This window comes from Aquarana catesbeiana, linkage group LG02, assembly GCF_042186555.1.
Source record: "Aquarana catesbeiana isolate 2022-GZ linkage group LG02, ASM4218655v1, whole genome shotgun sequence".
In the NCBI taxonomy this organism is placed as follows: Eukaryota; Metazoa; Chordata; class Amphibia; order Anura; family Ranidae; genus Aquarana; species Aquarana catesbeiana.
Window position 1 is genome coordinate 373,761,278 of NC_133325.1, and position 21,277 is coordinate 373,782,554.

At 39.4% G+C, this 21,277-nt stretch overlaps 1 protein-coding gene across 1 annotated transcript in view; it reads right to left on the minus strand.

Moving 5' to 3' along the window:
• The window catches only part of TMEM132E (transmembrane protein 132E), a 741,227-nt gene that overhangs the window by 64,222 nt on the left and 655,728 nt on the right, over positions 1–21,277 (minus strand). The window contains exon 6 of the mRNA XM_073615123.1: positions 12,601–12,806. Coding sequence (XP_073471224.1) covers positions 12,601–12,806 — 206 coding nt within the window. The remainder of the gene's footprint in view (positions 1–12,600; positions 12,807–21,277) is intronic.

The window sequence follows — 21,277 nt, forward strand, 5'->3', positions numbered from 1 at the left end:
ATTCTCAGTGCTCCGGCTTTAGTAAATTTACCCCATTGTGTTGTATGGGAAGAAGCACAGAACCTTTTTGCTTGCAATATTTTCTTTAATGTCGTGTACACACGGGCGGACGTTTCAGCATCAAAGGTCCGACAGTCTTTCCGACAGACTTTTGACGGACTTCCGACCGAACGGACTTGCCTACACACGATCACACCAAAGTCCAAAGGATTTGTACGTGATGACCTACGACCGGACTAAAATAAGGAAGTTCATAGCCAGTAGCCAATAGCTGCCCTAGCATAGTTTTTCCTCCGTCGGACTAACATACAGATGAGTGGATTTTTCAACCGGACTCAAGTCCATCAGAAAGATTTGAAACGTGTTTCAAATCTAAAGTCTGTCTGATTTTCGCCCGAAAAAGTCTGCTGCAGGTCCGATGCAGACCACACACGGTCGGATTGTCCGGCGGATTCGTCCCGTCGGACCAATCTGGTCGAAAAGTCCGCCCGTGTGTACACGGCTTAACTTTCATTTTAAATGATGACAGTAAACAGGACAAATAGAGAGGGAAAATCTCCCTAACAGAGGCACAGACGGCAATAAAAACCGGGTGCTCTAATCCATCTCCTGTTTTGCCTTTAGTTATATTTTAAAGCTAAACTCCAGACAAACAGCTAATTGTACAGATGAAATACATCAAGATGAGCTGTTTTACCTGCCAACTTTTTTTACATTTTGATCCTTCCAGTCCTGAGATTTACACAGTCCTGCCACACAGCATAGCCAGGTTTTTGACACCAATTTCTCTGTTGCAAATAAAATGACTTCGTCACCACAGGGTCGCTTATAAAATAGGGCCAGCCCCTGTAAAGGAAGCCCATCCATACTTACCTTTCTAGCAGCCCATGTCTTGAAATGTCCCTGCTTTACTGCTTCCTGGTTAAGGTTTTAAGACAATGGGGATAATTTATGAAAGGCAAATCCACTTTACACTGCAAGTGCACTTGAAAGTGCACTGAAAGTGCACTTTCAAGTGCAGTCGCTCTGAATCTAAGGGGTAGATCTGAAATGAGGGGAAGCTCTGCTGATTTTATCATTCAATCATGTGCAAGCTAAAATGCTGTTTTTTATTTTCCTTGCATGTCCCCCTCGGATCTACAGGAACTTTTATTTCAAGTGCATTTGCAGTGCAAAGGGGATTTTCCTTTAGTAAATAACCCCCACTGTTTCAAGCCACAAGCTGCTGGAAAGGTAAATACAGATTTTAGGATTTTAGAATATAGGCTTTTTTACAGGGCTGCCTTTTTTCTTCAATTTGCTACACCTTGTGCAGCTCAGATCAGTGTATCCTGACAGGGGGAAGTCCCTGTTATCAGAATAAAATAGCGTAGCAGGGGAGATCCCTGCATCCATAATGCTTCTGTGGATGTAGCGAGTTGTAGTTTTTTTTTCTGTTCAACCCGCTGGTTGAATTAATAAAAGTGTCTGTGTATACCCTGCTAAATTTTATTTATTTTTTTTATTTTTTTTTTCATTAAGAACTACTTTTGTCCCTTAACTTTTGCTAGAACACATTTAAAGTTCTGAAGTGCACATTTATTGACTGTTTTGGAATGTAACCTTAACTTATTTTTGAACTAGCCAGTAAATCACAAAAGTCATTACAGCACCGTATTATTATGTTTTTTTACAATATCAATAAAAGATAGGATATAAAATTCAGCTGAGAAAAAAATGAAGCGCTTGAGGTATAAATGCATCAGTGATTGAGGTGTACATCATGCTAATGGTGTTCTGAGCCCCATCATTTTTGTGACCTTGTGTATGCCTTGAGTGTGTCTATGTTTTAGCCTACAGCTAAACTTAACAGTGCATATATAGGTCTCTGATAACAGCATTCAAGGGCAATTTCCACTCAGAAAAAAAACCTGTACTACATTTTAAACTTTGAAAAGTGAGCCATGACCTTGAGCAGTCACCTCAAGATTTTTTGAGTTACTTTTATTATTCATAAAAAAACACTTCTATGTCCCTGGACACACCCTAATCACCCTGTGTGGTGCAGACTCCCCCTGCTTAGACCCCTAATATTTCACTAAAGCCCCTTAATGGGCTCCTGAAAAAAATTGAGAAAAAATAAAAACTACTGACACTGTCCACAGCCCTACTGACACCAATCTCTGCCCTACTGACACTGTCCATTGCTCTGTTGACATTGTCAGTATACTGTATATACACATGCACACCCTAATGCAGTAGGCTGTGTACACTTATGCTTTGACTTAAAATCTATCGATAGACAAGCCTTTTTTATTCTTTGTTTTCATTTTTATTGCTGTCCGTGTCTCCGCTGGGAGACTTTATCAAGTCTTTTTGCCCTGGGAAGTGATGGGAAAGCATGATTAAGGCCAAAGGCTGAAACGTGTCAACTTGCTGTATTAAGGTTTCATGTACTGTGGAGTGATTAATAAAAAATTTTTTTTTGAGCATAATATGGAGCTGCGGATTGTTTACTTTGATGTCTTATCCAAAATTTTACAGCTGTCACAAGAATAAGATGTGAGAGAAAATCATACAAAGGGGACACCTGTTCATTGTCAATGTCTAAGAGGGGATCTTCCACCAGTTTGTAGCTTTCTTCTAACTTTCTGTTCCATTGCTGGGGCAAGAAAAAAAAAGAAAATTCCCCCAATGGGATTAACTTTTCTCTATTGTATGCAAAACTAAACAAAAGATTTTTGGCTATAGATGTGTTTTCCTGTCTAAAACAAACTTGTACCAAAACCATGCACACTAATTTTGTACATATTCTGAACAAGTGGAAAAAGCATTTTAACCTCCCTGGTGGTATGATTAATTCGGATTTTAGGTGCTGAAAGCGGTACAATTATTTTGCATGGAAATTTGGCGTTTTATATTGTAGGTCTGTAATTCTTAACAATAACACACTTAAATCTGTCCAAATAAGAGTCTAGTAGATATCCCGGGTATGATGAAGTTTGAAACACAAAAACATAAATTATAATATAATAAATAAATATAAATAATTAAAAAAAATAATAATATAACAATAATAAAATAAATTTCCCCACGATTCACTATCGCTCAATTCTGCAAGTGTTCTAATTTACTATTGCTGTTTTCTAGCTGATCTAAAGCCACTTTTGACATAAAGGGACACTTTTTGGTTGCTATGGACAATCTCCAGTTTCCAGGTAGAAAGAACAGTATAAATAATATAAAACTGCATGCAGGGCATGGGCCAAAGCACTGGGGACAAAAGGGATGTGAAATAATTTCATACAGTACTGTAATCTGTTAGATTACAGTACCATATGTGTTATGGTTTTTACATTTTTTGAATTTGCCGCCAGGCTCCGCACCCGTGCGTCGCGCCGCTCGCAGGGAATGGAGCCTGGCACGGAGAGGCTTCGGAGGAGACACAGCCCACGGACACTGCGGGGGACATCGCAGGATCCTGGGGACAAGGTAAGTAAAGCCGCACCAGGATCCTGCAATGTAATCCCGAGTGTGGCTCAGGGTTACTGCTAATGGGACTGAAATTTAACCCCGAGCCACACTCGGGATTACCGTCAGGGAGGCTACAGCAAGGTGGGATTCACTTCTGTATCTATAGCCATTGTAACTAAATTCATTTTCAAACTTCCCATCAGAGGTATTGAAATCTTATCTTTTTTTGCAGCAGAACTTGGCTGCCTGTCAGCCCTCTAATGGAAACACCTAGCAGGTGTTTCTAAGCTGTTTGAAAACAATTAACACTAGACTTTAGAGTTTTTGTTGTGACCTCTAAATATCTTTGCTTTGAGAATGAAATGTTTCACATTACAAACTGATAAGCCTCGTACACAGGATCAGATTGTTGGCCAACAAAACCGTGGACATTTGTCCGAAGGGCGTTGGCCCAAACTTGTCTTGCTTACAAACAGCAAGGAATTGTCGGCCAACAAACACGAACGTACTGACGTACTACATGGTTTTTCAGCTCTTTAGTGCCACCCTTTTGGATCCTTCTGCTAATTTCGTGTTAGTAGAAGTTTGGTGAATGTTGATTTGCGCTTTTCATTTCGCCCTTTTCTTTTTGCGCTTTTCATTTCACGCTTTTCATTTAGTGCTTTTCAGTCCAGCTTTTCAGTTCGTTTCTGAACGGCCGTTCGTCAACCAGACATGTTGTGGAATCGGAGGAGATAACATGTTATTTATTATTGGCCTTGGAGTTATTGCTTTGACATTATTTTTTTGGTTGAATAATGATTTGATTTGGTATATTTTCTATGCTTTTGGATGCATAGAATGCACTTATTGGTTAAGTTCTATTAGCAGATAGCATGTCTAATTCTATTTGTTTAGTTTGCAATAACTCCATCAGTATCACCAGCAAAGCAGCTTCATTATTATCCCATTAAAGAAGACGAGAATGTGTGCTGCATTTCGAGATTTCATAATTTGCCACGTGACAAATGTTAATTCTCCATTACGAACGCTAGTTTACAAGACTGACTGCTTCTGGCTCATCCTTGCTTCTGAGCATGCGTGTTTGTACTTTGTACTTTTGTCCGACGGACATGTGTACACACGCTCGGAAAATCCGACAACAAACATTTGTCTGCGGAAAATTTTAAAACCTGCTATCCAACATTTGTCCGCGGAAAATCCGACAATAATTGTCCGATGGAGCATACACACGGTCGGATTTTCCGCCAACAGCCTGTCAACACACATTTCCGTCGGAAAATCCGATCAAGTATACGAGGCTATAGAGGTCAGGGAGTGTGTGTTGTTAAATTACTTTACTACTTGTTAACCTCCCTGGCGGTATTCCCGAGTCTGGCTCGGGGTGGATTTTTCATACCAAAAGCGGGAACCCCCGAGCCAGACTCGGGATCGCATCGCAGGATCCAGGAAGAGTTTACTTACCTTGTCCCCTGGTTCCTGCGATGCCTCTCCGCTGTGATCGGCGAGCCGCTGTGTCTCGCTCGATTCACAGTGCCGAGCTCCGTTCCCTGCGAGCGTTGCGACGCACGGGGACGGAGTTCGGCGGTAAATTCAAAAGTGAAACACACAGTATAGATACAGTATACTGTAATCTTACAGATTACAGTACTGTATCAAATAATGACACATCCCCTTTGTCCCTAGTGGTCTGCCCAGTGTCCTGCATGCAGTTTTATATATATAAAAACTGTTCTTTCTGCCAGGAAACTGGAGATTGTCCATAGCAACAAAAACTGTCTCTTTACATCAAAAGTGGTTTTAGACCAGCTAGAAAAAAGCGATAATAAATTATAATCACTTGCAGAATTGAGCGATAGTGATTTGTGAGGAGATCCGTCATCAAACACTAAAAGTAACAAAAGCTACAATTCTGCAACTGAGCAAATTTCAGTGTTTTTGATTTGATTACATTATTATATAATTTTTATTATTATTATATTATTATTTGTTATAATTATTTATAGTTATTTATTATATTATAATTTTTTATTTCGTTTTTCAAACTTTATCATACCCGGGATGTCTACTAGACTCTTGTTTGGACAGATTTAAGTGAACTATTCCTAAGAATTACAGGCCTACAATATAAAACGCCAAATTTCTGTGCAAAATAATGGTACCGCTTTCAGCACCTAAAATCTGAAATAATCATACCGCCAGGGAGGTTAAGAATATGTACACAATATAGTGTTCATAGTCTGGCACAGGTGCATTTCATGTTCCCCTCTCCAATGAGAGTGACCTTATTAACCACTGAGTCAGTCTTAGCCCACGTTCACAGTGGGCCGATTTGGCATGCGATTTGACATGTCAAACTGCATACCAGATCAGCGGCTATTGCTGGCAATGGCACCGTCCAAATCGGTGCGGCGCCGACTGCATGAACCCACACAGATGTCTGTCAACTCTGTAGTCAGATTGTATTTCCGGTTTGAAAACCTGCGAGTTCAGCTGAACTCACACGATTTCTAACCCGTATCAGTATGAACCTAAGTTTACTGCACAATAAAAAGGCAGTATAGAGCACAATTAAGTTCTCAGTATTAAAGGGAAAGTAAATCACAGAGGTGCATAAAAGACTATTCTAGCTAAATAGGTAATAGCAATAATCTTGTGGCGCCTTTTGTTACATGGGATTTTATTTTTATATTTCAATGTTTTTATTGAAAGTAAGAAAATACAATGGTAGAAAATGTCACATAAAAGGACACATACATTTCTCAGGAATTCATAGCCATAAGAACACATTGTACACTACACGATGTACATTATTGATGCTTAGAAGAACAATCAATACAATCATCAACTATAAATCACTTAATACCAGAGAGCTCTCTGGTAGACGCTCTAAGATATAATAATGGTGAACAATCATCAATGCAAAGGTTGGTTGATACAAACTAGGTCCACGTAGAACCAAAGTAGCATCAAAATGTATAACAACATGTTATGTGGGGAATAAATTGTAAATAGCCATTTCACAGTAGGGGGTAGTAGGACGGGAAGGTAAGGGAGGGACATTGGATAGGAGATTATGGGGAACCCCAACTAGTGAAATTCCTGAAAATAAAACTGCAATAATGGTGAACCAACAACATTTGAGTCGCCAAAAAAACAAACAGGGAGAAAAAAAGAGAACAAAAAGAAATAGGGGGAAAAAAGAGAAGAGATCAAAAGGAAGAGGGTCTGTCATGAACTTGCTAAGGCACAGACAGGTATTGAATCCATGGGTCCCACCTTTTATGTCATTTTTTGGTGTTTTTACAATCCAATTAAGCTTACTTTTAACGTAAATCAAGAGGATTTGCCAACTGCTTCCAATATTTGACAATGCTAATTCTTGCTGCCAAGAATATGTATGAAATCTGTTTCACTGACTCTTTGGAGACATCTTCAGGTAAATTCTGGAAATGTCCAGGTTCAGGAGATCTACGGATATTCACTCCCGTCACTGAATAGACAAAATTAAATATCTGAATGCAAAATCTGGAGACTATAGGACAAGAAGTTTAGCATTCAGATCAGTGAGGGAAGTGTATAACGCAGATACTCCTCCCCTCCAGAAACTCCCACCTTGAAAAGAAAACCCAAGGGACTTTATTTTTAAATGTCTTAAATGGAGTACAGGTTCACGTTAATGGTAATTAAAACTTATTACAACTTATTCTTTGGCTTTTGGTTTGTAACTTGTACTATGGGTATTTTGTAATTATAAAATGGTAGAGGATATCATACAACCAAAACATTTTCAAAATGAACATGTCACCAGACTCCACGGTTAGAGCTTTGAGAACTGCAGGTCAACCAAGAGAATAAAACTACCCAAAAGTGTCAGATCTCCAAAAAATTTTACAGGATGGGATAATTTCTACTAACTCGAGACTGGATAGTACTTGGTAATGCAGGCAGTGGAAAAGGTAAGTATTTAACTTCCTGATTTGCAGTCATGGCTCTTTGCATATTGTTTTACTTAACCACTTGACCTCTGGAAGATTTCCCCCTGTTCATGACCAAAGCACTTTTTGCATTTGGCTTTTTTAACTGGCAATTGCACGGTAATGCAACACTGTATGCAAATTACATTTTTTGATTATTTTTTTTACACAAATAGAGCTTTAATTTGGTGGCATTTGATCAACAGTGGGTCATTTTTATTTTTTGCGATATAAATGTAAAAGACAGAACATAAAGAAGATTAAAAAAAATATATATATTTTTTTACTTTCTTCTATAGAACATATCCCCAATTTTTTAAATTTTTAAAAAATTTTAAAAATCGAATTTCTTCATGAAAGTTATAGCATCTGGTATAGATACTGGAATTTTTATTTATTTATTTTATATTAGTAATGGTGGTGATCAGCGACTTATAGTGATAGTATGGTGGCAATTTAACAATAACTGACGCTGGCTGGGAAGGAGTTTACATCTAGGAGTGATCAAGGGGTTAAATGTGTGCCTAACAATGTTTACTGTGTGTGTTATGTGCTGCTTTTACTAAGCAACCTTGCTGTTTTTTCCCAGCTTTGCAGGGAATAAAAAATCAGCAGGATTGCTGTCAGTGTTTGGAGCTCTGTGTTGTTTACAACACAGAGCTCCCTTCCCTGAATGACAGAGCTGATCGGCAGGTGCCGGCGACCATTGGCCAGGACCCATTGACCAGCTTGTACTGTAACAAATTATAGCACAGCCGGGGCAGCAGGTGCGTGTGCACCCCCTACCCGGGAGCACTGACCATATATCAGATACATGATCCAGTGCAGAGCAGCCGCCCTGCAGTAGTATATCGGGGCAGTCGTCAAGCAGTTAAAGCATAACTAAACCCTCCTATCCTTTAGGGCACTTTCACACTAGGGAGGGGGGGGGGGCGTTTTAGCTGCGCTTTTCAGCCGCTAGCGGGACGCTTTTAACCCCCGCTAACGACCGAAAAAGGGTTAAAAGCGCCCACTAAGTGCCGCTGCCGAAGCGCTTTGTGGGTGCTTTGGCAGTGCTGGCCATTGATTTCAATGGTAGGGGTGTTTTAGGAGCGGTGTTTTCACCGCTCCCACAATGCCTCAAAGATGCTGCTTGCAGGACTTTTTTACCCAACCTGCAAGAGCAGCGCCCCAGTGTGAAAGCACTCAGAATTTCACACTGGGGTGGCAGTGGAGGCGCTTTTCAGGTGCTATTTTTAGCCCTTTAGTACCTTACAAAACATCTCAGTGTGAAAGTAGCCTTACAGCCAAGGAAACTGACATTTTATACTCTGTTTCATCTGCAGTTTCCATGGTGCTACACATGCGATCAGTTGTGACCTCAGCCATTTGATGGCTTGACTGTTCAGTTGAGAGCTAACATAAGCACAATACTAATAGTTATAATTCAAGGCATACCTTTTTGGTGGGTTTGATTCCTTTTATGACAAGATCTACTTTTTAGTGAACTTTTTTAGTGGTTGTTAACCTTCACATGAGGTGACTAACATTAGGTGGTACACAGAGATGAAACAAATCCTCCTACATAAGTTGTAGCTATGATTCTGCAGGCTTTTCTTCTGTAGATCATTCTTAAAAACACAAAGGAAAGGATTTCTTCTTAGATCTAGGAGTCAGACTGAGATCTGAAGTCTTCACGCTCTGACTGGAGGGAAGGGACACACACCCCTTCAAATTGTACAAAGAACAAGCACAGCTGTGAATGAGTCACAGGCTGAGTGCTGCAACTCCCTCTCCCATCACAATTTTAACTCTGGGCATTGGGAAAAGCTGCCAGAAGTCATGCTGACAACAGAGGAACCAGGCAGCAGAGAGAAATCACACTAAGGGCTCTGGAGAGACACAAACACGGTATAGGAGGATGTGCTTTTTTAATACTTCATGTCAGATGTGCCCAACCACTTTACGTAAATCTGCTGCTTTGGGCAAAGCAAAGGGTTCAATTTAAAAGAATGTGTTAAGTTTTCTTTACTTTAAATCCGAAAGATCAGGACATAATACTACATTTCATACAACCAGGATGCTATGCCCCACTATAGCTACTGGATATGATATATAAATTGTATATACATCAAGATACCTTTGTACATTTAGACATCTGTATATTTCAGTTAGTCAGGTCAATGTAACGGTTCACTAGTTCAAGGCTTCCTCAGGGCCCAGAATGCTAATAGTAGGGCAGATCTTTATATTTATAGAAAAATATAGAAAAATCAATGATATAACAAAGTATATATGAAACAACAATATTACTCAATGTGTATAATGTGCGCAATGCTTACATCACTGTGGCGGATCAGGGGATGCTAATCAGCTGAGCCTGGGGGCGGGCACTGGGGCACCACAACCCTGCCAGGGGCAGCAGAGAAGTGCAGGGAGCTATCTTTCTGGGTCCTGAGGAAGCCTTGAACTGCAGAAATGTTACATTGATCTGACTACCGGAAATATACAGACGACTATATGTATGTTGCTGTATATACAATTTATTTATCATTTTCAGTAGCTATAGTGGGGTATAGCATCCTGATTGTATTAAATGTAGTTATACAGTTGCAACAAAAATGTGAACCCTTTTGGAATGATATGGATTTCTGCACAAATTGGTCATAAAATGTGATCTGATCTTCATCTAAGTCACAACAATAGACAATCACAGTCTGCTTAAACTAATAACACACAAAGAATTAAATGTTACCATGTTTTTATTGAACACACCATGTAAACATTCACAGTGCAGGTGGAAAAAGTATGTGAACCCCTAGACTAATAAGATCTCCAAGAGCTAATTGGAGTGAGGTGTCAGCCAACTGGAGTCTAATCAATGAGATGAGATTGGAGGAGTTGGTTACAGCTGCCCTACCCTATAAAAAACACACACCAGTTCTGGGTTTGCTTTTCACAAGAAGCATTGCCTGATGTGAATGATGCCTTGCACAAAAGAGCTCTCAGAAGACCTACGATTAAGAATTGTTGACTTGCATAATGCTGGAAAGGGTTATAAAAGTATCTCCAAAAGCCTTGCTGCTGTTCATCAGTCCACGGTAAGACAAATTGTCTATAAATGGAGAAAGTTCAGCACTGCTGCTACTCTCCCTAGGAGTGGGCGTCCTGTAAAGATGACTGCAAGAGCACAGCGCAGACTGCTCAATGAGGTGAAGAAGAATCCTAGAGTGTCAGCTAAAGACTTACAAAAGTCTCTGGCATATGCTAACATCCCTGTTAGCGAATCTACGATACGTAAAACACTAAACAAGAATGGAGTTCATGGGAGGATAACACAGAGGAAGCCACTGCTGTCCAAAAAAAACATTGCTGCACATTTACAGTTTGCACAAGAGCACCTGGATATTCCACAGCAGTACTGGCAAAATATTCTGTGGACAGATGAAACCAAAGTTGAGTTGTTTGGAAGAAACACACAACACTATGTGTGGAGAAAAAGCGGCACATCACACCAACATCAAAACCTCATCCCAACTGTGAAGTATGGTGGTGGGGGCATCATGGTTTGGGGCTGCTTTGCTACATCAGGGCCTGGACGGATTGCTATCATCGAAGGAAAAATTAACTCCCAAGTTTATCAAGAATTTTGCAGGAGAACTTAAGGCCATCTGTTCACCAGCTGAAACTCAACAAAAGATGGGTGTTGAAACAGGACAACGAATGGCTTAAACAGAAGAAAATACGACTTCTGGAGTGGCCCAGTCAGAGTACTGACCTCAACGTGATTGAGATGCTGTGGCATGACCTTAAGAAAGCGATTCACACCAGACATCCCAAGAATATTGCTGAACTGAAACAGTTCTGTAAAGAGGAATAGTCAAGATTTACTCCTGACCATTGTGCACGTCTGATCTGCATCTACAGGAAACGTTTGCTTGAAGTTATTGCTGCCAAAGGAGGTTCAACCAGTTATTAAATCCAAGGGTTCACATACTTTTTCAACCTGCACTGTGAATGTTTACATGGTGTGTTCAATAAAAACATGGTAACATTTAATTCTTTGTGTGTTATTAGTTTAAACAGACTGTGATTGTCTATTGTTGTGACTTAGATGAAGATCAGATCACATTTTATGACCAATTTGTGCAGAAATCCATATCATTCCAAAAGGGTTCACATACTTTTTATTGCAACTGTATGTGCTGATCTTTCTGATCTAAAGTAAAAAAAAAAACTCGGCACATTCTTTTAAATTGAACTCGTTGCTTATTATCCTGATTTTGTCAACATCTGGATCATAGAGGCAGCATATACCTATATTTTATTGATGTATTTTAATATTTTTTTAACAAAACATATATTTTATATAATTCATTTGTGTGGTCTCCAATTTTGAGCCTATAAAGTCCAATCCTATAGGTGGTGTTTGAACAATTTCCTTTTCCATGTATATGTGCAGATATGAAGTCAAATCAGTTTTTTTTTACATTTAATAGAAAGTAAACAAAATTGTCGCAGGAAATAATCTCGAATTAGTGACTTTAGCAATCCTCAGTGTATAACGTAGCTAAAGCATTCATTTTTCTTAAGAATTGGAAAACATTATATCATCATAGCCATTAATGCAACATGTGACTGACAAATTAATAATCTGTGTTCTTTTTTTGTGAATAAAAAAAAATACACAAACACCTTATTTTGTAAGCAGAGATGTCAACAACTATTTCATGGAACACTTCATCTGTGCTTTCCGCTGGCACACACCTTCTGTACTGAAAGCCCAATTCACAAGACCCAACTCTTTCATATATCAGGGCCAGGGCAAAAGTCAATGAAAAGGTTATGCAAACAGTAAGATTTGTCTGGAGCTCTAGTTTTCAACATCTGAAAGACTGATGTTCATTAGCGATATAGCCGCTCTGAGCATCTCTGGAGATAATCACACAGTCTAGAGGTTTATGAGGTTAATGAATGAAAGACATTTAGCTTACACAAGGAACAAAATGACTTCTTGAAAATCTCTGTCACCAATAAAATATCATTCCCTCTTTCCAATTTCATTATTATGAAGGATCCTCCATTCCATGAGCTCTACTAGCACAATTTAATAATAATTAATTAGTAAACAGGCAAATTGTTATTATATCATTTAGGTGAGCTACATTCATTGTAGATAAAATACGCCTACCTTCTATCTGCTAATATTGGGATTCTCCAGCCTTTAACCTGGCTTAGTTTTGTATCAGATAACTCGATCAGCAGAGGCAGTTTGGGGACCCATACAGTCATTTCTAGGGGTGCATTCAGATGTTCGTAGGTAAAAATGGCTTGGGCATTCATCGATCCCCTGCTCTCCTTCCCACTTACAAATACATAGTCACAGCTGCTTGATACCTATTAAAAGAGGGAGAAACAGTGTTATAATAGACCTTTAATCAATTTTACAAGTCTGCATAAATTAATTCCTACAGCAACAGTATAATTTTTCAAAAAAAAAAGCTGTACATTTTATCATTAAAAATCCATCCTTGAACTCCAGTCCAGTGATTTTGCCTAAATTTAGATGATGTCATCATTCTGCTGCCACCAGGAATAAGCATTTTCACAGTCTCTTATCCCCCAGTGATCAGATTTCAGCAATGTAACTTTGTACCAAGTCACAAAGGGACTGATCTGCGTGAGATGTCTGAACACATTTCACTCTGAACAAAAATGGCACCATCCTTCTGGAAAGGTCAGAAGAAGGTATTGTTAAGGGTATTATTGTGAACTTTGTAGGAGGCAATAAATATCTTTAAGTAATAAATAAGGCAATACATAATGCGGCGTACACATGACAGGTTTTGCCATCGCAATAAACTCCAAAGGTTTCTCAGACGGAACTCCAACGGAATTCCATTCAAGCAGTCTTGCCTACACACGGTCAACCCAAAGACTGACCGTCAAGAACGCGGTGACGTACAACACTTATGACGGGACTAGAAAAAGGAAGTTCAATAGCCAGTAGCCAATAGCTTCTGTCTCGTACTTGCTTCAGAGCATGCGTCGTTTTTGGGCCATCGGAACAGCATACAGAAGATCGGTTTTCCCAATAGGATTTGGTTCCGTCTGAAATATTTAGAACATGTTTTATTTCTAGGTCCTTTGACACAGTGGACCACCCCCTCCTCCTCAAAAAACTCCACTCCTTTGGTCTCCGTGACTGTACTCTTCACTGGTTCTCATCCTACCTATCCCACCGCTCCTTCAGTATCACCTACAACTCTACTTCCTCCTCTCCTCTTCCTTTCTCCGTTGGGGTCCCCCAAGGCTCTGTTCTTGGACCTCTCCTTTTCTCAATCTACACCACCTCCTTGGGTCAGTTGATTGCCTCCCATGGCTTTAAATATCATCTCTACGCTGATGACACCCAAATCTATCTCTCCACCCCCCAGCTCTCGCCATCTGTCTCCTCACGCATTACCAACTTACTAGCAGACATATCAGCCTGGATGTCACATCACTTCCTCAAACTCAACCTATCCAAAACCGAGCTCATGATATTTCCTCCCTCAGGTGCCACTTCCCCTGATTTCTCTGTCAATATCAACGGCTCAACTATCAACCCATTCCCCCACGCCAAGGTCCTAGGTGTAATCCTGGACTCTGAACGAACCTTTCGACCCCACATTCTATCACTATCCAAAACTTGCCGCCTCAATCTCCGCAACATCTCCAAGATACGCCCCTTCCTGACCAATGTCACCACAAAGCTTCTAATCCACTCCCGTGTCATCTCCCGCCTCGACTACTGCAACTCCCTCCTCATTGGTTTACCTCTAAATAGGCTATCCCCACTTCAGTCCATCATGAATGCTGCTGCCAGGCTTATCCACCTCACAAACCGCTCAGCATCTGCTACACCCCTCTGCCAATCCCTCCATTGGCTACCACTCAGTCACCGAATTAAATTCAAAATACTAACTATAACTTACAAAGCCATCCACAACCTGGCCCCCAGCTACATCTCTAACCTAGGCACAAAATACCTAATAGTTCTCTTCGCTCCTCCCAAGACCTCCTACTCACAAACTCCCTTGTCACCTCATCCCATGCTCGCCTTCAGGACTTCTTCAGAGCCTCTCCCATCCTCTGGAATGCTCTACCCCAATCCGTCCGATTTTCTCCTACTTTATCCACTTTCAGACGATCCCTGAAAACTCATCTCTTCAGAGAAGCCTATCTGGCCCCCACCTAACAACTGTACATTTATCTTCTCAATCAGCACATCACCCACAGTTATTACCTCTTGCATCTCTTGACCTTCCCTCTTAGATTGTAAGCTCTAAGGAGCAGGGCCCTCTGATTCCTACTGTATTAAAGTGTATTGTATTTGTACTGTCTACCCTCAAGTTGTAAAGCGCTACGTAAACAGTTGGCGCTATATAAATCCTGTATAATAATAATTAAAAAAAAACAAGTCCGATGAGGCCTACACATGATCGGAATAGACGATGAAAAGCTTCCGTCGGACTTTTTGTGTACGCGCCTTAACAGTATTGTTGCGTGTTCTGCTTCCAGTTGCACACATGTTTTTATTGCGCGTGGTGGCACCGTTTCCGGCTTCAGTCTCTTCAGAGAAGCCAGAGCCGGCGGCTCCATTTTGTGTGTTCCCGGAAGTGGATGTTAATCAACACAACTGACACCATAAGGCTGCAGCTCATTTCTGGGGTACTTTTTCTATATAAGTGCAGTGGCTACAACAGATGGGCACCCCAGATGATGTCTTGTGAGACGAAACGTGTTGAACACCCGGCTGAAGTCACTGCTTTCTATCTCAAGCTCTTTTTTATTTACTAAAATATGAGTGTATTTCCTTTTTTAAAAATAAATATTTTTCAATTTCAAAACGGAATTATGCTATGTGCCTACCTTCCTTTTCTTTTGTGTTTTATTTGTATATGTGTATATGCACGCTGTTTATATATTTTTTCTCATTTTCTTCTGATATTAATCATTATTAGCACTGCACTATTTTTCCACTATTTTTCCTGCTTCTAGACCTTCTTTTTGTAGACAGCATGGTATATTTGTTATATTTTTAATAAATAACAGTATTGCCTTACAGATTACTTAGCATGCATGCCTTTAACATGAAACAAAGCTAGTTCTACTTTAAATTACCTGTATCTGAGCATCCCCTCCCCCCCCCAGTCCCAGCTTTTCTAGCCATGGCCATCTTCAGTGAGGGCAGATTATTCATATAGTATTTACTTCCTGGAATTCATCTGTCCTTAGCTCAGGCATGCAGGTAGAAGGGCAGGAGGGTGTGCTTAGCTGAAAAAGCTCATCCCACCTTCTAGATGAAAGCAAAAGAAATCCCCAAGAAGACTCCTGGGATGTATGATATCACGTTGGCCTAGGCCATAAACCAGGAATCAACTTAAAAAAAATGTACAAAACTTTTTTTTTAAAACAAGTAAATATACTGTACCTTCCTATATATTTACTAATGCTAGCTGCTGAAAGGGGGGTTCCAGTCGAAATTTTTTTTTCTAAAAGTCAGCAGCTACAAACACTGTAGCTGCTGACTTTTAATAAGGACGCTTACCTGTCCAGCAAGCCCACGACGTCGCCCCCCCGAGGCCAATCCGTCCATCGAAACGGCCGCCAGCGCTTCCATCCTAACTAAGGGAAACAGGCAGTGGAGTCTTGCGGTTTCACTGCCCGTCTCCTACTGCGCATGCGAGAGGCGTGTGGCGCTTTGTGAATGGCCCCCGTTGTTTCCTGGGACACACACAGTTCCCAGAAGGCAACGGGGCCGCTCGCTGAAGAGGAGGAAGCGCTGCAGAATAGGAAGAGGCAGATTAGGACGACTGCCTAGCAACAGGGGTTTCAGGTAAGTTAAAACATTTTTTTTTTTTTTTTTCAATTTTTTTTTTTTAAGAATTTTAATGCTATTTTTTATTTTAGGGTGGCTCTCCACTTTAAGGATTAAAAGTAGTTCATGTTGATTGAGAGAAATTAGTTCCACTTTAATTTACAATGATACAGCCTATTTGAAAGGAGTAGGAAACTATATCACTTACTAGAAATGACCTTCCATTGGGTAAAGAATTCAGAGTAAACAGACACTGAGCCATTTCTACTGTGACCCCCACATTTTTGGCTTGTGAAAGGTAATCACCAATAAATGAAAATTGGATTTCGGGGGGCAGGAGGCGGAGCCTAGCGGAGCAGACATGCATTGTTAGAGCTCCACACCGCTGAGGAGAGAAGAGAAGGACAAAGCGGAGCCTGCAGGTTAAAAAGGTATCCATTTGAACCTTTTTGCCCCAGGGAACAAACTGTGAAAGTTTGGGCAGGAAATATGGTACTGGGAGGAAACCGTGGCAGAAATAAAAATCACCTCACAAAGAGCTCACAGGAACTCACTGCAGCTGAAGCAGCTCCAGTCACCTCACAAGATACAGCATCAGGGCGCTCTCACAGACAGAAAATGTCACAGCAAGACTCTCCATTTGAGTCAGATACAGAACAAATCCTCTCACAAACTTCTCCACAAGCCTCCTCAGTATCCCCAGTAATATTATTACAATTTGAAAAGATGCTTCATAAGGCTTTAAAACAAACCTCAGACCAAATAACAAAAAGCCTAACCAAAGAAATAAGAGAGCTGGGAAACCGCACCGCAGCCTTAGAAATAAAAATGGATGAAATTGAAATTACAACCCAAGAAAATATAACAGAATTGGAACAATTAAAAAAAGAGAATTTAATACTTCAAACTAAGCTCGAAGATTATGAAAATAGAGCCAGACGTTCAAACTTGCGCATAAGGGGAATACCTGAAACTGTGACAGACCTGCAATCTACTATTACTGCTCTATTACAAGAACTAAAGCCAGATATCCCTATTGAACGTTTAGAACTGGACAGAGTACACAGAGCCCTCACAGCCAAAAAGAAAGATGGACCCCCACGTGATATAATCACAAAATTTCATTATTACAGAACGAAAGAACAAATACTAATTGCTGCAAGAGAAAAAAAGGAACTTAATTTTCAAGGACACAATTATCAAATTTTTGCTGACCTATCCCAACTTACTATTACTAAAAGACGATCCATGAAACCCCAACTAATGGAACTGCAACGCCACAACATTATGTATCAATGGGGCTTCCCCTTTTCAGTCAGATTTAACTACCAAGGTACAATTTACAGAAGCAGATCAGCAGATGAACTACAACAAACCCTTTTAAAATTAAATCTGACAGAACCCACAAGCAGCAACACTCCCACACGCAGAAGAATGGCGTCATCTTCACCTCCAGGCAGCACCCAGAAAATTTCAGAACAAAATGGGAATCATCATTCTCACAAAAGAGGCCGTTATGCCACATCATCCATGGACCAAGAAGATTCAATGGACTGACATCCTAATTCCTGATATCTCTTCATTTATTATACTAAGAGATGGTTCTCTATAAAAAAACCTGTATTTATAACTGAATGTAACTGCATTCTGATAGTCACACACTGTGTGGGATCATGTTACATTCCAGTTATATTGCTTATTACTTCTGATTCATATAGCCTTAGAATATATAAGTGAAATAAGGAAATTCTTGTTCAGTTATATATTATCAGGTAATAACAATAGATTTATTACTTTTTAGGACAAATATGTTCAATAATCCAGAAGTAATGGAAGCTTTTTCTTTCTTTTCTTAAAACAAATATATTATTACCTAACTAGTTCCTAGAATTATGTTTTTGTTTATTCTAATCTGAAGCAATACAACCTCAATTTTATGAGTTAACATATCTAAACAGTTACATATGAATAAAATATGTAATTGTTTACTCTAAAAGGGTTAAAATCCCAAAATAATTCAAACTATCTTCATCAATACCAAAGTTATTAACAGTACTTTTCTAACTGAATTATTAGCCTAGGGCAAGACTAACCATATACAACCACCCTGGAATAAATAATTTCAACAAAAACTATATTCTGCACTCCAATTAAGGAAACATCATTTTGATGTCTTTTGACATAGCACTTCTCTCCTGTAAGCGGAAGATCCGTGTACCCCCATTAGCCCTCCTCATTCTCCCAACCATATTATGTGGGAGTGTGACGAAGGCACTTATTCCCCTGAGAGAGATATTTATTCTCTTTCACGGGTAAATTGTGATTACTTGCAAAAAATAATTTATACAATGTATCATCTAATCTCATATGTTTTTTGTTTACTCTTTACTCCAGAATTCACTGGTTTCTTTTCTATCTATTCATCTCTTCAGTCCACACAGGTTGATCTGCGCAGTCAGCTCTGCATAACAAAAAGTAAGTCAAAACTATTTGATCTATTGCCATGGCACCACTGAATATACTTTCCCTGAATGTTCAGGGAATAAATGTCCCTCAAAAAAGGACCAAAGCCTTCCGTACTTTCCATAACAAGAAGGCTCACATAGTATGCCTCCAAGAAACACACTTCACCAAAGATTCTACTCCAAAATATATTTCTCCTTTTTATCAACAAATTTACACGGCTTCTGCCTGTACCAAGCAAAGGGGAACTCTAATTGCATTTCACCGATCCACACCATTTACCTTATCATCAGAAATTAAAGACCCAGAAGGTAGATACCTGATACTCATGGGTTATATAATGGATACAGCAATCACGGTGATTTCCTACTACGCTCCTAACAAACAACCTACACCATTCCTCTCACATATATTACAAGTGATTAATACACACAAAATAGGAACAGTGATAATGTGTGGGGATTCAAACCAGGTCCTCCTCCCATTTCTAGATAAATCACCTTTTACACCATCCAAAATAACCTCTAGATTACCTTTTTCTCAACTTCTTTCCAAATACAATCTGGTAGATTCATGGAGAGAAAGTAACCCAATGAAAAAGAAATTCACTTATTTCTCGCACCCTCATCAAACCTTCACCAGAATAGATCATATTTTTCTAACAATAGGAATGATACCAGAAATTATTGCATCAGATATAATTCCGATTCCGTGGTCTGACCATAATGCAGTATACACTACTATAGCCTCAGCCATACCAAAAGCGCATGACCCAACGTGGTACTTACCGGACATAATGCTCAAACACCCACTACATCAGAAGGCCATTGAACAAGCTTTAAAGGAATACATATCAATTAATAATACAACAGACATCTCCCCAATAACACTGTGGGAAGCTCATAAGCCTGTCTTGCGTGGTACAATACAAAGACAAATGGCACTATTTAAATGGGAACGCAAAAATCTAGCAAAAAAACTAGAACTCAATTTTAATGCAGCCTACATATCATTTCAAGATAATCCATCCCAGAGTACAAAATCTCATCTGGAAAAATCTAGATTGGAATACGATCTATTTCTCACTGAGTCAGTTGATAAATCCCTCAAACGCTCCAAACACAATTTCTACATGAATACAAACAAACCAGGTACATATTTGGCTCGGGCATTAAATTCAACTAACAAATCTTTCAAACCAATACGTTTGAAATTATCAAAAAATGTTTACACTTGTAATCCAGTTAAAATAGTCCATAAATTTCACTCACATCTCGCAACTTTATACAAGACAAACAATGAATTTAATCCTACAGAGGCTGAATCCTTCTTCTCAAAAATAACCTTACCTGAGTTATCTCAAAATCAAAAAAGCAGTTTGGATGAGCCTATAACTATAGATGAAGTTGCTAACGCCATAAAAGACCTAAAACTTAACAAAAGACCAGGCCCAGACGGCTACTCGGCTTTATACTATAAAACATTCTCAGAAATACTCTCTCCCATTCTCACTGAAACTTTTAACAAACTTCTAGATGGACATTCTTTTCAGCAAGAAACACTAATGGCAATTGTTTGTATGATCCCAAAACCCCTTTCTGATGATACTTCCTGTGTGAATTATCGGCCTATCTCTCTGTTAAACCTCGATATTAAATTATTAGCAAAAATAATAGCAAAACGCCTCAATAGCATTATAGGAAAATTAATACATAGAGATCAAGTAGGCTTCATGCCAAATAGACAGGCAGGCGATAATATACGCAGGGCAGTGTTATTGGCACATATTGCTAAAAAACGGAAAATCCCTTTATGTTTTCTATCTCTCGATATTAAGAGGGCATTTGACACAGTATCCTGGCAATATATGCAATATTCATTACAAAAATGGGGTTTTGGACCCCACTTTTTAACATGGATCAAAGCATTATATAATAAACCCAAAGCCTATATAAAATATGCTGGATACAAATCTGAAGCCTTTAATATCGAAAGAGGTACCTGAGAGGGTTGCCCATTATCTCCCTTATTATTTGCCCTTATACTCGAACCCATGGCCCAATACATCAGAACAAACCAAACTATAACTGGCATTGAAGTAGGAGGTATTACACACAAATTATGTATATTTGCAGACGATATATTACTTTTTCTATCATCACCACAGGTCTCTGGTCCTAACTTAATACCAGCTCTTGATGGATTTGCAGCCCTATCCGGCCTTATGATTAATCCTAAGAAATGCCTAGTGCTTAATATTTCACTCACAAACATGGAATTGATCCCGGCTAGGGCTTCACTCCCATTCACATGGGCAGAAAAATCAATCCCATATCTTGGAATTCATTTAACAGCATCTCATTCTGACTTATTCTCAACCAGTTATCCTCCTGTATTAAGACAGATCACAAATCTAATAAAACAATGGTCGCAACTTCCTTTATCCTGGATAGGGAAGATTAATGCAATCAAAATGACTATTCTACCCAAATTGTTTTATCTATTCAGAGTCCTCCCTATTCCAATTCCTTCCTATTTTTTG